General features: G+C 39.4%; 1 protein-coding gene across 3 annotated transcripts in view; it reads right to left on the bottom strand.

Annotated features, from left to right (window-relative positions):
- The window catches only part of LOC122618449 (IQ motif and SEC7 domain-containing protein 1), a 41,755-nt gene that overhangs the window by 13,487 nt on the left and 9,714 nt on the right, over positions 1-18,554 (bottom strand). The window contains exon 1 of one of the 3 annotated variants that reach the window (XM_043794895.1): positions 13,402-13,484. The exons of 1 other annotated variant lie outside the window; for it this stretch is intronic. In XM_043794895.1, coding sequence (XP_043650830.1) covers positions 13,402-13,469 — 68 coding nt within the window. In that variant the 5' untranslated portion in view covers positions 13,470-13,484. Of the gene's footprint in view, positions 1-2,938; positions 3,171-13,401; positions 13,485-18,554 lie in introns of those variants that run through there. One more of the 3 variants, XM_043794894.1, reaches the window with a different exon arrangement.

The following is an 18,554-nucleotide window of genomic DNA, read 5'->3' as shown; positions in this document are numbered from 1 at the left end:
TGCTGATGTGTTTTGCTGTGACTAGAACAGTCCCAACTTGTTTTCCCTTTTGATTTTCTTTTTTGTGTGTTTCGTTCGTTTCTTAGGAACTTTGGTTTGTAATTGCAATTTTGTTGAACAAGTTTTTCGCTGTTTTAAAGTTTTTACGAAAATTGTGTTGGTTTTCTGGTTCACTTTAAATTGCAGTGGTTTTTGGTTAATTGGCAGATAAGGGGAAATTTATATTCAAAGAACTTGGCAGTAAAGGCTTGGGTTTTTGTATTCTGAATGGACTTTTTTAAAGGTAAAAAACTAATCAAAATTACAATTAAATGGCAGTGGTTATAATTATATCAACATTTCTGTAAGCTCATTTGTATAGCTTGAGCCGTTGTAATTGAATTTTTCGTAAGAACATATCAAACTTAATGGAAATCTTGAATATTCTTTTATTAACGTTATTTTTTTACTCAAGTGTATTTGTTATATTATTGTTTCGATTTAATAGATCGTACAGGTTCCATTTAATAAATTTAGTTTGGTTTTGTCTAATAAAAAGTATCAAAAACGTTTTCCTGCCAAATTTGCATACCTTCTACTCGCAAAGAGTATACTAAAGTAAAAAGTATGTAGCAGAAAGAACGACCCTATAAAGTATATACATATATATATTCTTAGGCAGGACTACTATCCAAGATGATCTGTGTAAAATGTTACAATTGAGCATGCAGATCGCAGACCCATGGTCCCTCTACCTGAGAAATGGGTATGTAGTAGTCGAGGGTATCGACAATATAGTTCTCTCGTTTTTGGTTTACTGTCGCTATAAATTTTAATTGTATTCCGAAAGTGGACTTTTGAGAGCAATCACTGTGTAGTATATGCTATGTGTACAGAGCTTTGGGGCTCTGCTGGCTACATATAAAGCTGCATCCGCTCTGGAGCACGACATCGACATTGGCTTAGATTGCTTTAGGTTGCTAGAGTTGCGTCTATTGTTGCAGATAGAGCTGCCTTTGTTTTACAGGTGTTCCACAGCACGAGCAGCAAAAACAGCGGCCAGTGCAGGTGGGGGAAAAAACAACAGCGTCGGCAGCCACAATCAGTTGCAAAGCTGTTTTCTTGCTTGTGTTGTATAATTATTTAATTTATAATTATTCGCATATCGCTGCGCTCTCGCTCTAAAACAAATACTGGGAAACAACTGGGGAGTTTTATGCAGCGGAAAAAATATTATATTCTCGAATTCATTAAATAATATAATATATTCATAAAATATATTCAAATCATAAATGCTTTAGGCATATATTTTTATTTAAACTTTAAAATGCAATTAGGTAATTCTACCATGTAATCATGGTAGTTTTTCTCAGTGTTTTAGGGATGGGCGGGTTGGGGTGGCGTTTGCGGAAGAAGAGGAAGAGGGACAGCCCGTGCTCAATGCTTTTATTCACATTCGTGTCATTAGTAACGGCGCACGTAACAAAAAGCACGAATGTACTCCCTCTCTTTCTCCGGCTCCAGTCGCTCTCTGTCTCTTTCTCTCTTTCTCTCTCTCTCTCAGTGTCTCCGTTTTCTCTCCGAACGGAAGAGGAAGTGGAAACACAATGTGCAACAAACATTGAATGCGGCGACGCAGCGTAATTGGGTGGCAAGCGATTATACAAGCCTGGCCGAAAGGCAACGCAAAGAGCCAACCACTGCAGCCGAAAGAGCAAACGTCACACAAAAAGCTTCAAATCAATAGCAAAGTGATTCAAAATAAAAAAAAACAGCGAAAAAGCACTGGAATATGCATCACACTTTTTTGAATTAACGGGATAAGAGAGTGAGCAAAGAAAAGAGAGAGTTCAAAGACTGATTCAACATTTATTGAATCGGATCAAAGGCTTTTGGCTTTCCAAGCCATGTTTACCTCACTGAATCAGCTGATCTCGAAAATAAAGTACCAAACACCGTTCAAAACGAGTGAAAAACGTTTAGTACTTTTAAAAATTAAACTAAATGTAGTATTCCAATAGGAAATGTTTAGATATGTATATATTTCAGTTCGTGAGATACTTTCAGAAAAGAGAGTTGGGTTATTTTTTATATTTTTTCAAAATCAGGAATCGCCATACATTTTAAGCTGAAAACTAAGCTTATACTTCATAGAAGACTTTAGTGCGCCTCTAAACAACATTTTCATTGTTCTTTAACAAATGAGATGTGAGACACAATAAGAAGTTCTAAGTGCTTTTAAAATATCTTTATGAACCATTTAAATCACTTCAAGTGCTTACAAGCTTTGCATTTTAAGTGCCAACAAAGGATGATTCAAAAGGTGAACCGCTTTACAGCTGGCTTTATGCTAAATCAGTGATTCAGCGATTTTGACGGTCAGCGTGGGCGGATTTTTCCAGGAATGCCTGCTTCTTTCGACTTTAAAAACTTGCCGAAGCAAGTGCCTCGAATTCAATTACAGAATAATAGAAATTTCCAGTTGGATCCACACATGAAATTACAAAAAACACACGCGATTTATGAGGTGCTTTTTTCGGATTTTTCAGTTTTTGTTTTTGTGTGTTTGCCGAAACGTAACGGGGCAGTGGCCGTGGATCCCGCTCTTTCCAGCGATCCCGCTCTCTAAACCCCTTTTTCTCCCCCTTGCACCCGCTACTGTTTTTTAGTTTATTTGTATTTTTTTTTGCTTGTGGCGGCACTATTGTTTTTGTGATACACTAGACGCTCGGAGAAAGGCGGTTTTCTCTTTAATTATATATATTTTTTTACATTAAAAAATTGAGGCTTGTTTCCGTTTTGTTTTATTGTGTTTTTGTTTGATTTATTTTTGTGGCATGTCAGGGTGACAACGATGTCAAATTAATAAACAGATAGCAACAAATAGTGGTGATGCGTGTTGGGAAATTTGGGTTTTTGTTTAAACTATTGTGTCGATTTCTTCTCGATTAGCACTCACACTCAAATTTAAATTTTCATTCAATTTATTGAAAATACAATTTCAAATATTTATTTTTTCGTATTTTTCGCTTGCCACACTGCGTTAATTAAACAATATATTTGGAATATATTGAAACACACACGATCGGCAACTGCGAAGCGCGGGCAGCGCTGCCATCGGCGACTGAGAAAGGTGTAATCGAACGGAAAAACAACAAAACGAGCGAGCAAGCGACGTGTATGCTGCCTCATCGATGCTTTGAATGAAACTGAGCCACAAACAAAACTGCGGTGGGAGCCTCGAATTCAGAGAGATAAGAAAGAGAAAGAGAGTTGGATGTAAAATGCAGGTGTATGCGTGGAAAGAGTGCTTGTTGCTGCTACCGCTTTTGTTTGCATTTGTATTTGTTATTGCTTATTGGCCAAGTTTGTGGGCCACTTAAAACACTGGCTAATATTGTTGTTATTTTGAATACTCGGGGTACTAAGCTGTTATTTTCCACTTGATCTGATTTCAAAGATCAAAATTTTAAAATAACGTGCATACAGAAAACTTGTTCCCTTGACCACTAATTTAATAAGCTGCCGTCTACTGTTATTATCTACTAGTAAAACAAAAAATGCCTATTCAGAAACAATTTTTAAAACTGGCTTATTGTAGATTGTGCCTGTAATTTTAAAATAAGACTTGAATCAAAATATCCAAAAGTAAAGATTTCATAATAAAAACAACATTTAAAAAGTCAATATTATTGAAAATTATTTATAATTTATTTCAACTAAACAAAAAATCAATGCATAAAATATAATTTTACGCATAAATTATAACACCTTTAAGCATGAAATTCACTTGTTGTATTATTTAGGGATTACAAGTATAGTTCCCAGTATTGAAAACCGCTCACTTATAAAAAAGGCACAGAACTAGCGAAACAATGTATATATGTATTTACTATATACATATACATACATACATATACTATATGTATTTACTAGTTACCTCTATATGAGTTTCAGCCCCGCACACACCTGTGCATTTACCTGTACTTAGCTCTCACATTTTCATAAGCGTTGACGTGTGCTGTCACAGTGGGTCTAATTGTCATTATATAACCCTCCATATAACCCACTGTAGAAGTGCAGCAGCTACTAGAAAGTAAACCGCTCAATTATCCACGATATTTGCATATTTAAGCGAACGAAAATGAGTTCGACTCGGATCTAAAAGCGTTTTGAAAAAGTTTCCAACGCTGGGGCTCGAGCAAACCGTGATTTTCCCACTTGACTCCATTGTCAAATTGGGTAATTGCAAAACAGATCCGAAATACGCACACACATAAATCGAAAAACAGTCGTAAAGAGGTGTAAATTTATATGCAAACGACCGAATCTCACACACACATCCAATCACAATCGCAAGCTAAACTCAAAATTGAAAAAAAAAAAAAAAAAAAAATAAGATACGCAGAGAGCAAAGCTCGGCTCACGGAGAACGGAAAAAACAGCTGCTGCAACTTGCAGGAGAGCAGAGCGAGAAAATGAAAGAGCGAGAGCGAAGAGGGAGAGGGACAGGTAGACCCTGCATTAAAAGCGTGTGCTGTGGCAAAAACAAAACATGAAAGATGGTCTTTGTGTTGGAAGGTCGATGATTTAGTACCCTGTAAGCCGATCTTTATTCATTAAATTTTAGCTGTTCAAATCTCATCTTGATGCAACTACCTTAGAACTTATGTTTCTATAGCGATCACGTTGGACTTAATAAAACATACATCGCTAAATGGAAAATATATGTATAAATATAATACATTGTAAGACACCAACAGTGTATATCATTTGCGAAAACTGTGTAAACGGGTAGATTGGATTTTGAATAGATAGTTTGGAAAAACGCAACCACGAAACCCACCACAGCTAATTGCCTCCGAAATACCACCCCAGAATTTTCTGCAGATGCGATCAACGAATGACAATACCCCAAGTAGAGGGTATATCGATTGTGGCTGCCCGTAGTCGGACGAACAATAAGCTGGGCTTACGTTACGCTCAGGTGACTCACGAACCGAGCGAACCGCACTAAACGAGCGCTGAAGGGCGAGCGGGGGCGCTTTACTGGCTGTGTTTTCTTATTGTTTTTCACTGCTGACGTTCGTATGTGCCATATGGAGAGGCATGTGCGCAAGTGTGCGGCATTGCGGCCTGGTAGTTCTCTTGGCAGTGGGTCCCTGAAACTTGCTAGTTGGTAGTTAGTCGCTTGCGGCGGCCCGCTAACAAAATGGGCAGCGTAATGCCTCACTGGCTTCACTCCGACCCGCTCAGCGACTGAGCCAAGCGTTAAGCCCGATGACTGTATGGCTGAGTCCAAGTATCCAAGTATCCGAGTATCCGAGTATCGGAGTATCTGTATGTGTATTTCAGACAACAAACCATTTATATCCGGACCTGCGGCCTGTTTTGACTTTTCATTGAAACCTGCTGCTGCACAGAAAACAATTATCATATGCTTTTAATGACCACGACTAGATCCCAAAAGTCAACCAACACGACCACGTCCATAACTATTGAATATATCTACTAAGCATCATGGATAAATATTCCCAAGTAACTAAATGTTACTAAATTAAACAGCCTCTTACATTTAAAGCACTTTTTTAAAATACGTATTTAAAAAAGGATGGGATGGTGTTTCCAATTTTTAAACACTTTTCTTATTTATCGCATTTTTCTAAATTTGTATAGTTATATAGCAAAGCAAAGCATTACTCCAAATCACTACAATGGTGTATTGCACCATTTTTAAACAAGGAGAGCCAATAATTCGAAATCCATTGGAAATCTGATAGTATCAAAACAAAAGTGACCTCGTTTTTATCTCTCTGTACTGCGGACGCTGTCATAGCTGCGGCATCGTTAAAACTCGTAAGTCGTAAACATATGCACACATAAAACCAAAACTTTTGCCACAGTTGTTCCCTGCGAAGCCCCCACCCCGATCCCTTGCTCCAAAAGCGGGCTGATATTAACGCATTAGGTACAAGGTACACAAACCCATTTGCCATACTCGTCTGGGCCGAGTCTCTGCTGTTATGAAACAATAAACAGCCGTCAACGATGATGACAGCCCCAAAGAAACAAACACAACCAGAGCCCAGTGCTGCGAGGGTTGCCTCAGGTATTTCAATTAGTCCAAGCCATCAGCAGGTCGCAGGTCGCAGGTGCGACCAGAACAGGGAGCAGAAATCTTTAATTTGCTAGTAATTTATATTCCCGGCAAAGTCATTTTAAACAGGTGAATTTATGTGATATTAGTGGGCTGTATTTGTGCTCAGAGCCTTAGCAGTTATTGTTGACAATTAACCTTTAGAGCAACGTTTTCTTGAATAATTACAAGTGAATCAATATTTTCATAAATATTAAATAACGTTTCCCAGAATAGTTTCCATGGGATGCTGTTGCTTTTTAATTCTAATACCACGTTAACGATCTCCACGTTCAGATCCCCAGCAATCTTTTAATCTCCCCACTGCCCCGGAGTACCTCACATATGAAACGCATTTTATATTTCCCTACTAAGCATCGCGAAAGCTCTGTCGTGTGTAGTTACTAACTATGCGATTACCTCGTTTGGCCCCCACCAAAACCCCCAATTCCCACACGTTGTGTGCGCTGCTCGCCTGACCTTAGGCATTTTGAACCCAATTTGTAAACACACACGAAGGGCGGGCAGATGGGAAGGAGGAACCTAAACAGTATTCACATCAACCCAGCCAAACCAACCAAGAGACCTTCAGTCCGCCCCAAAACAGAAAAGCCAGCAAAACGATTGCGAGAGCTTAGGTCCCCGCCACGATCCCCAGTATAGTATAGTATAGTATATAGCCAACCGATTCCTACCTTCAACTTGCCGCTGGCGGGGCCATTGAATTGCTCATTCGGTCATGGCTTCACGGCTTACTACTGCCTATACTACGAGGCAGCCACTGCCACTGAATCGCCGGCATTTCGGGCTCATTAGAAAGTGAACGCAGGTCTGGCTGGGAGACAAAATGCGAGACAATGCGGCGGAGTCTCTGGAGCGCAGCTAATGAAGCTTGACAGGGCCAATATCGGGCCAGGGATCGGATCACGATCACGATCCCGTCACATCACAATCGAGATTCCCCCGCCCCTGTCATTAGGAAGTTTCTCCATACACTCCAAGGGGCACTTAGAGTAGACCTATTACTCCTGGATTTACTTTCACAGATTTCACAGGTAAAGATGCTGTAAATCAATTCCAAGAAATCGTAATATTTGAGCAAATCTATCTTTCTTTTTTCAGTATGGTTGGTGCATCATACTGTTTCCGGCTTTCTCAAATGGAGCTACCGGTAAATATAACATGGTATAAAGAAGTTTGCTTTCAAGATTTTGTAATAACATGTTTTAGTTTTATGTTTCCAGTTATCACAAAATCAATTAATTGAAATCATCACATCACACCTATCAAAGAGAAAATCGATCTACAAGAGTATCCAAAGCTTCGATATCCGGATTTTACCAAATATATTTTTTGTCATTTCATTCAATTAAATCAAAAGTATAGCGCACGAAGATGAACCAGTGACGGGATGGGATACAAATGAAAATGTTGAAAGAAAAACATGAAAGAGCAACAGCTGGGGCAGAAGGGCAGAAGGGGGCGCTGTGCGATACGAAAAAGATACAAAATTATGTTAGTGGGAAATTTTTGTGGTTTCATGAAGCCGAGTACTCACACTCATTGGCATCGGAATCGGAATCGGAATGGCAGCGACTTCACTTTCACTTGCACTTCGCCTTGCCCACCGCGCGTCACTTGTTGTGGTGCTGGCCATGAATGGAGGCAAAAAAAACAACCAACAATTCCCCTTTCCACCTTTTGCACCACCACCCCCTGTTGTTCCCCCCTTCGACGGGCAGCCCAGTGGTTGAGTTTTTCTTTAATTTTGTGGAGCTGCTTCCACACCGCCACTGGCGCCTTCATCAATCAACGAGCGGCGGTTGTGAGTCGCTCGCTGCTCAAGTGGCACATTGGGAAAGTTCGCCCACAAGGGTTCTGCGCTGCTCGGCTCGTTAGGCTCTAAATCACGTACCTCACGCCCACTGAAAACAACCACCCTCACTGCAACCGCAACATCAGCTGAGAGAAAATAATATAACCAAATAATCGATAATGTGCCTATACTGATCTATGATTATCAGTTACTTGTAAATACATTATTACTTCGATTATTACTTCGATGATTAGGCTTTGAAAAATACTATCTTTTTTCAATTCATATTTTATTTTCTGCCGCACTACGCATTTTCCTCGGTGTAGGCGTCTGTTTAACATTACCACTCTCGCGGCTCTTTCATTGATTTTCATTTTGAATTTTTCTTTGGAAAATTCATGTTTACAAGCGATAAGCAGCTTATTATTATTACTTTTCGTCCGCCTATCTGCCAATTGAATTTCCCAATTTTCTTTTGTTTTCTCGCACTCTTCTCGTATCGTCATATCCCGCCCTTCTGTTGGCTCATCTTGTTTGTGGCTGAAATTGCTTGGAGAAGACAAATCTCGAGAGCTTTACATAATCCACACAAATGGTCATCATTATGCGAATTTCATTTGTTCATTTACTATTTCTGGATGGTTGGTGAATGTCTGGCTGCCTTTCTTCAGATTTCGTGGTATTCGACTTGATTTGATTGCTCGTTGCCTTTTTGAACAGAAGCTAATGAACTTGAAAGAGTTTTAAAATAGTGAATAGACTGCTGTTGGGTAATTCGCTAGAAACCGAGTTTCATAATTGTTGGGAGTGGTTAATAGTAATTATTTAATTTGCTTTTGATGGGTCAGTTATTTCCACTGGCTTTGCATATTCTATAGGATTTATATTTAATAAAACAATTTCTCGACCATATTGCTCAAGAATATTTAAACACACAAACTCGTCCTCTTGTAAACCTTTTTTATAATTACGACATCGATCGCCTGATATGTTGTTTTCTTTTAACTCAATACCTCAGCCGAAGATCTTATTTCTCACATGTACAACAAGTAATTATGTACACATTGGATTTCCGATCCATTGGTCAATGGTTTCCACCGATCGCTGGACTTCATCAGGTAGCTACTGCCTTTTTAAAACCCTTTCCAGGGTAAGTCAAATAAAAGGCCTGATTTATTCTTTAGTAATTGCATTGCCAGGCTGCGTTTCGTCAGTTTCAATTCAATGCAAATTACTGAGCCAACTGGAAACAACAATGCGTCTGCGAGCAAGTCTGAAATTTCTGCTTGAATTGGGCAACAGCAGAAAACAACAAAACGAAACAACAAGGGAAATCTATGCATTTGATTCTTGGCTTAGCTTACACAGAAAGAAACACTGTTGACTTATAAATACCATACGGTAATCTAAATATTTGCTGAAAATTACTGGAATTTCCTTTTAAAGGTGACCAAAATTTGTTTAACACATTATAATAAATGTTGAATAAGAAAACCAAATAAATAATTTTAATTAATTTAAATTAAGATATTAAAATATTTTGTATGTTAAACCCCATGAGTGTTCAACTGAAATCCCCCATTTTACTGTAGAACATCCGAAAAGTTTTTATCTTGTTGTGCACGTACTCTCTGCCCGACTGGAAAAGAGGCGTGGCGGGTGCAGGGCGATTGGTAGGCATTCAAGAAGCGAGTAGCAACCGACTAAAAGAGCCGGCTCCAAGAAATTTGGCTCATACATAACTAGGACGACGGCGATGGAATCAGAAACAGCAACTGCTGCAAGAACTGGTTAACTTGGCTAGTTGCTTGGTGTGTACCAACCGGCAACCGGCAACTTTCCGCCCGCCCCCTTCCCTTCCTCTGGCCCCAGTAATGGCCCCTCCCCCTCTGCCGCCCACATGCATGACGTCAACTTCCCCAACTGGTTTCGCCTTTTAATTTAGATGCTTTCATGCGGCGATGCTCACCGGGTTTTTTGATTTCGGAACACCTCATCTAAATTTATTTACTTTTTTGCATTAGGCCTACAAACCCAGAAGCCTATAAAGTAGTGATGGGGAAGAGGGATGAGGGACGAGGGGATGCACTACCTGGGGATCCAGTTGAAAACGGGAAGTAATCGATTTAGTTTCTCATCTACATACAGAAAAATGCAGATTGCCTTCAAGCCTGTGTTAACATGGCTAAAATTTCGATTCAAAGTTGCACACCTACTTTTCTAACAGTTTACTCTCATTATTTAACCAGATAACCATCAATTATATTAAAGGTGTACCAAAAATAATCTTACCCAGTAACTTCTGGAGAATACTTCTTGATCAAACCTTCGATTGAGTTTCCAGAAGAATTACTAAACGCTTTTACCGTGTACCTTAAAGAGCAGGTTGCTTTTAACGTGCACGTTTCTTTTTCTCTTTCGTTTATCAATCCACCAAAGTCTGGCATTCAATTAGCGCTGGACCAAAGCAAACTGAGCCGTCCACTGAACGTCGGAAAAAGTGGAAACGTCAGTGGTGTGGGTCACGTGGTCTAGGTAATCACTGTCCGGAGTAATCACCTTACGGAATAGGGCAGCCAGAGCACAGCTCGGCGACAATCCAACAATGGAGGTAAAGAAGTAAAAGTGAGAAAGTCGTTAAATAATCCCACGACTTTCAACTACTGGAAAAGTCTGCTGCAAGCCACAGTACTGGTAGTATTTATAATGAGGGGCACGGGGGTAAGAAATCTGAGAATAATGATCCAAGTGGAGCCAGGAGGAAAGCGATAGAAAGAGGAGAAATAATATACAAAAACACTTCCCATCGCATGGAGGAGAAACAGTTGTCAAACAGTAGATGCTATCTAGTAATCGGAATAATGCCGAGACTCGTATTAAATAACACGCGTTCACAAGGAAACCCAAAACAAAATCAAAAGGGAGAAATGCAATTATTTTTAATTGAACCTTTTCATTGTTACCCATTCGAATATATCTTCAATTCAAAAAGGGAGACTGGGTGCATCAGTTCCATACATTTCCTCTGGTGCAATTTGATTAGTAAGCCCCCGCCTTTGTTTATAATTTTCAGAATGAGAAACTGCTAGTAAAATTGCCATTAGCTATAGGTCCTAAAACTACCAGAACTCCGTTCGAAATTTGACATTGCAACAAATCTTTGGTTGTTATAAATACAGATTTCATTTGGAATTGGAATTCACGACTAAAAACTAAGTTAATTATCTGTTACATATGTACACCCAATTAGGTATATGCAAAGTTTTGGCAGTCGAGATTCAAATATTGATCGCACACATAAAATTATGTAAGCTTTCGATGCTTGTTTATTTTGAACCTTGCATTGTCTGGATATATATTAACAATGATCGTTTATTAAATATGTTTTGTAAAGCGCACCCACGATTAATTAGGCTGGATTGCGCTACGTATTTGTTATGCAAGATAATAAGCCATATGCAAATATAACCATGCAATAGGAAGTGCAAAAAAAACTTTATTGTCATGCTATAAAGAATCTATAAAATAAATCAATCGTATAACCACGAAAGCTAAATTTTTTCGAATTTAGTGTCTACTTATATTTTTATTTTCGTATACTACACCTTTGAACATTACATGAAAAAGCGTTTTCTTCTTTTCTGAACCGAGCTGTAACACCTGTGCTTATCTGGTCGATAACTGAACTAACCCGGATATTGTAAAGGCAGTTGGTCACTAACTACAAATGTTATTCTTTCGAGGGCACTATCATTGGATTAGATAATGTTGTCTGTGCCGCACAGAGCCATTGACGGTTATGTACATATAATCACGTGTTTATCGCTGGAATTTCCATGAGCGTGCCTTCGTCCCACTTCAGGCCGTGCAAAACGACATTATATATACCGTATGTATTTTGTGCACGAAAAATGCCAGAGTTCAAGGTTCGGGTGCTGCACAGACCATGCCACATAAATAGAAATTTTGGACATTTTCTGGAAAGTTGGTTGAGCTTGAGGAATTTGGATTTATGTTTTTATTTGTTCACTTTTACTGTGCCTGGCTTTACCTGACGTATTAATTGAATATATTTTTTAATAATTAAATATCAATTTGTTGTTATGTAATTATGTTTCTTTGTCTTAACATTTAATACTCAAAATGATGCATGTTAGCTGCTGCTACATGCAGTTTTTACAGTTGTTATGTTTTTTTTCCAAAACGTAAGGGCAATTAATTTCCCTGTTATTCGGTATTTCAGCTTGCCGTTGTTATTCGCAAAATGTTTGTTATTTTTCCACTTTTAGAGAGCGGAATATTTCGCTTTATACCGCTGCCACCATCACCATGCGCCATCTATGCAGCGAACTGTGGAACTACGCCGCATTTGTTGGCGAACTATATTGCATACTTTTTGGCAATTTCAAACAATTTCAGTAGCATAACGCCGAGCAAAATATATTTGTTATTCAGAAACAAAGTCCCAAAACACTGCTTAAAAATAAAAGTAAAAATTTGTGCAGGGAAAAAAAAGTATTTCTCATACAAAGAGGCGAGACGGCAAAAGTCGGAAAATCACTTGCATACTTCAGTGCGGCAAATTAACAACCGTTTCGTGGGCGACAGAGAGGGAGAAGAGGAGAGAAAGAGAGAGAGAGAGAGATGTACGCCCACGATGGGAAAACTTGGATGAGTTGTGTGGGCGTGGACGTGGGCGTTTGAAGGCGGTTTCGACCTTTTGTTGTTATCAAAAGCCATGGATATGCCGCTTTCTCGTTGTTGTTTTTCCATTCGAGTGTGAGGCAATCGTCGTGTGTGGGCATTAGCCCATCAAAAATGCACTATTGATGGCACTGAAAAAGGGGGACGGAGGAGGGGGCGTGGGCGGTGGCGGGGGCGTGGCTTGGATGCTGCGGAGCGGACCGAAATGCCATTGACTTTTTTTAGCTTCGAAAAGCTGTGAGAGAGAGATAAAGAGAATGAGAGTAAGAAATAGCAATTGCGTCACAATTGTCCTCGGGAAAAACTAATCGAACCTTGAACTCTGGCCCTTTAGTAGCGAAAATCTGGGGAGTGGAAAAAGAGGGCGACGTGGGCAGACAGAGCTCTTACAAGTGCAAAAAGGATAATACACTCGACAAAACATTAAAGGATAATTAGGAAAGAACCCAACAGTCCTCGTAACAACTATGATTCACATACACTTAAACAATTTGTTTTTAAATGCAACATTTGTCAGGATATAAAGGTTGGTTTTACCTACGACCAATTCTATTATTATATAGAATATAATTCTATTATATGTATTATATTCTATTATATGTATATAATAGCTTAAAAAGACACAAATGTACATACATATATTGTTTGTACGGCATAAGGCACCAACATTATTTACCCAAAAGTGTGTAATATTACTGCGATTCAAACTTTTATTTTCTACCAAAATATGCCTCATAAAGAATTCCGATAGACAGAAGCAACTTACCAGTAAATTTCATTGGAGGTAATCATATTGGTGGTCTTGTAATACTGGGCGGCAGTGTAGCTGCTCATTCTGCCGATGTGTTGTTGTTTTCTGGGGGTGGCGAATTGGGGGAACTAAAACAGGTCCCACTAACTAATTCCCTAGTTAGTCACTCCGCTTCAATTATGTATTAGGTAAATAAATTTAAGGCAGAATGTTCAGTGAAACGGAATCGTTTTTTTTTTTTGGAATTTTTTGTGTTTGGAACTAGGTTCTTGTGTGTGAGTGTGTTTTGTTTTTGGACGGTATACAAACACTTTGGCACCGATAAATATGAAGATGACGAAAAAATCAATACGTCGAGGGTGAGGAATTTCGAATTTCACTTTGAAGTTCGTTTTTATATTTTTTCCGCGATATATTTTTAATCGCTGTTGAGTGTAGATGGGTATATAAAATATATATATATATGTACATATATGATTTCAAGGGACGTTTTTGGGGATTTTTAAGCGGTGGCAGCGACGTCGACTGCGGTAGAGGCGGCAGACAGGCGAATACATACACGTACGCAAGGGGCGGGGGGCGTGGCGGTTGTTAAATTGCGAAAATTCTGCGGCACTTGTTTTGTATTGTTAAGTGTGTTATTTATATTGTTTAAGCAGTCTGCGGGATACTCCCTACTAATTAGGTAATTTTAGACATTTTTGTTGGGTATAAATACTGCTAGGCGGAAAAGCGTCTGCGAAAAACTAACGTCGGCTAACTGACTGAAATGGAGTACTGAACTGGGTAAAATATTTCCATTACTGAAGGCGTCGACGGCAGCCAAAGCGGCTCCTTTACTCTCCGCTCGACAAAAACGAGAGAGTGAGAACTGAGAGAAAATGTAGAGAGTTTTCCAGACAGATGTCGTTTGCGGGTTGTTTTTTCTGTTCCTTCTGTTTTTCTCTCTCCTTTCCAAGGGGGTTGCAAAAATATTCAAAATGCAACTGTGTGGGGAGAAAATGCAGCGAAAATATAGCTCCAAATTACTGGCGCCCAACGTGGGGAATTCTCCACCTACCTTTTAATGAGCCTGAGAAAAGCCTGTTGGAAAACGCTTTGCAAATAGTTTTATGACGCAATTTAGTGAACATTCAAAATCATTCTAAAACGACTATTTAAGGCAATTTCCGGAGAGCATAAAAGAGAGGGAGAAATTAAATTGGGGGCAGTCAAGAGAGAGCCGCGTGTCAAGAGAGGGTTGCAATTCACTAGCGGCTTTTGTTTAAATCCTAATAAAAGGAAAACCAAGCAAAACAAAGCGAAGCAACTTCTAGAAAGAAGTTCGAAAAATATGTTTTATGCAAATGCAACCGCCAGGATGTCCTCAAATATTCCCCTTCTTGAATATCCTTGCAAAATACCAATAACAACGGAAATTTACCGACATCAACCCCTTTATGCTGATGAGAGAGCCGACGAGAAGAGAGTTATAAATCGAGAGCGCACGGCATTGCCATCCCAAAGTCCTAAGAAAATGCACTGGTCAAAAGTGGGGCCTAAAAGGAATCATTTTTGGTACGCTGGATAATAAACACTTCTCAAAAATTATTTTTAAATTAAGTGAAAACAATATTTACTAAAAATAGAATATAACAAGCAGTGATCGCAAAGAACTACGTATTTCTTAGTTCACAATATATTATAATAAGGTTTATTTATTTCATGAACTCAAAACCAAACATTAGTATTAATGGAAATAATGCCATAAAGTCTGTGAGAAACTTTTCCCTAACCCAGTTCATCAACTCTTATTAAGTTATAAAGTGGGTAATCGCACTGAGCCAAATAATTGAGGTGATTACCATAGTTACCATAGTTTGGATTGTTTGACAATAGGTAGTATCACCCCGAGGTCACCCGACAACATCGTTACCAATGAAACTCGAATCCCAGGCGCAGACACAGTTCCCATATGGTTTGTGCCCATGATTAGAGAAGTGCAGCATAAAAACCCAGAAAAGTGATAGCTTCCAATTGCACCACCCTTCTCCATCCGCAACTGGAAATTCCCGCACATATGTCCATATTTATTTTGCGTGTCTGGTGCGTGCTCAAGTCTCGCTGCCTTTTCCGTGGGGAAGCTACCAGTGGGTTCAGTGGGTTCGGCGGTTCGGTGGCACTTTCTATGGCCCCGTTGCATGCAACCTAATGCAGTCTAACCCACACAAAGATCTCTTTCTCCCAGCTCCTACTGCAAACCCCTTCTTCCCGCCATTTCTTCACTGCTGCACAAAATAAACAGCGCCTTCAACTTTAATTCTTGGGCGCAGTTTTCAAATTCAGCCCGAGCAATAAAGTATTTAATAATCAACAACAGCAGCGCCAACAACATCGACAGCGCGTAATTGCAAACTGCATTTGTTAGTTACACTGGGAAAAAACTTGTATAATACTAAAATTTCACAGTATATTTGATGTGGTATCTAAAAAAGGATTTTGGTTTAAAAAGCAATATTGATAGTTTACAAATGAAACTTACTACTGTTTGGATATTTCTCACATAATGTAAATTTCCCTCAGTGATGCCGCCACCCAGTGATCCCACTTCGTGCCTTTTATTGTGTGAACAGAAATCAACTTGGAAAGAAGTTCAAAACTATGAATGGCTTCTCAAGACACGAATATTTCACCAAGCTGCAACGCGGGGCTTGAAGGGAATGTTGGTGGAAAGGGGGGAAGTCATTCTCGATGCACAAAAGGAGCAGAAAGTGGGGTGTTAGTGTGGGAGCTATTTGCCCTCGGGTCCACGCCCATCGAATTGGGTCAACTGACAATGAATCGCATCAAAAATGCAACTGCCAACGAGGATACCAAAAAAAACAGAGGACAATTTTTCGACAGATAAGAAGGAAAAGTTTTAATCCCACCCCACCCACTAGACCAGTGTCCCACCTAAAACCAACGAAAACAAACAAAAGCTGAAGTTCCGAGGATGGGGATCCACAACTTATGAAGAATAAACAAAAAAGAGCAGCCACAATAATTTCACATTCTTTTTTTATCATTCTCCAAATGGAAATGAAACGCGGAAAAGATGAAGATGATGACGATGAATATGAAAAGGGACTACTGCGCGAAAGGAAAGACCAACTTCGAGATGCTCGAGATGAATTAAGCGCAATGGCAACAAAAGATTTTCCCTCTTGGATGTCATAATATTGAAAGAACGCCCAGGGCTGGTGGGTGGAGTCGGAGGTGGTGGACATATATCACGTCGAGGGAATGTACTAGGGAACTTGTGGAACGAACTAGTCCGAAATGAAGTTCCAGAAAGATGACAAGTTATTAGCGAGGCGTGTGTATACTATTCAAACTGCACGTTGAAGAGCAAGCCTTAAGCCGTATTAGCTTTCTGTCAGATATGTCAGCATATAAATGGGCCCTCAATCAATGATCATGATGAGATACAGAGAATAGGATCACAACAACTCAGATCAACAGGGGAATCTATAAATGTTATCATTTAAAGAACATGTTTTGATTTGAAGCGATATATTCTTTATTTTATATCGGTATCAAACACACTTAAAATAATTTTCCCATTCGTTTAACTTAAACAAGTGAGGCTATAAACAAGGCCCTACTAAATTCTTGAAAATAAGATGCAGAACGCACTGGTTAAAACAAGTACACACATAACGCAGCCAAGAGCGAAATGTATAAAAACTAATTATTAAAATGCATGTCTACATTTTTAGACGAATTGGAGCAGTGACCGTCCCAACTGCAAACTTATATATGTACATATGTATATTCAACATGTGCAACATGCTACATCATTCTATACATATCATACCCCTCATATCGTTGTTTCTGTTGCAAAAAAGAAAAAGAATCCCAAAAGAAGAGAAAATGTCAGCAAACGCTAAAGAGCACTCCATGTACCCACGACACATCATGCAGATGAACTGGAGGAGAGAAAATGAGACTTGTTGGGATGGAAAGGAGAAGGCAGGGAAAACATCATGGAGAACATGATGCATAACATCATTGGGGTGGCGCATGGTAACACATAAAGTCAGCGAGCAAAAAATAATAAACATTGAGGTAATGAACTCGGGAATACCCTAACCAGAGTTGAAATATTGGATTTTATTCGCTTTTGAACTTAGAATCTATCAACAACAGTAAGACAACAATTCATTATTATTTTGTTTAGGAAAATACTTCCATTGGCTCTGTAAGTCTTACATGGAGAGCATTTTACGCAATCATATGCAGTTCCTGATTCACACTGGTGTCAAGTTTCACAAAAGAAACGACATCGAGGGGGATATAATGAGACTGTTCACGGGGTTTATGGGTTGATCCCTTGATCAGGACACGGAAACGGACATGATAGAGCAATTTATTGCAGACTTCTCGATACGTGATACTTACTACTTGATAGAAGTCATTGACGAATCTATTAAATGCAAAGGATGATAATAGTATATACCTTTTGTTTACTTCATATAACACCCTTCCGGTATATACTGAGCATCCGATTCCACATACCCCACCAGAGATCTTGACATGGTGAAAAGGGAACGCGGGTGCTTAGCCTTAGAAGCTGAACAAAAACAAACAGAAATGCTATTACAGAAGTGCCCAAGTGGCAGGCGCTGGCATCCTCCACGTAGCTTGCAACATTCAGGACGCCACCCCTCCAGACACCCACTTCATCCTCCGTGAGGACAAAGAATGCATGCCAGCGAACTTGCTCATCAGTCAGTCGGTGGAAACTCCCTTTGCTCCCCAACGGCGGTTCTTCACAGTGGCGCAGCAAAATACCTACGCAGTGGGGTTCAAATTCGGTTCCAAGAAGAAAGTGTTTCGTGTGAGGATCAAAGCCGTAGCTTTGATATTCATAAGTAGAGTAGTTAGGATGGATCACACTTCTAATTGGTAACATTCCCATTGTGTTCTACCAGATGAAAGTGGGACTGTTAGGGATCAAAGAGATCATCTCACCTAAGTACTATGAAATAGTTAGAACCGTGTTCACCACAATCTTCTTTTGATTGCCAATTAATGCGGTTCATTTTACATAAGCAGTAGCGAGTTCTAACCTCTCAAGAACCAATCCCATCGGCCCACACCCCTGATTGTTGATGCAAACGAATTGCGACCAATCGCAGGACAAA

Source organism: Drosophila teissieri, chromosome 3L, assembly GCF_016746235.2.
Source record: "Drosophila teissieri strain GT53w chromosome 3L, Prin_Dtei_1.1, whole genome shotgun sequence".
NCBI classification, from domain to species: domain Eukaryota; kingdom Metazoa; phylum Arthropoda; class Insecta; order Diptera; family Drosophilidae; genus Drosophila; species Drosophila teissieri.
Note: the sequence above shows the minus strand (reverse complement) of the source record. Positions and strands in the feature narration are given on the sequence as shown.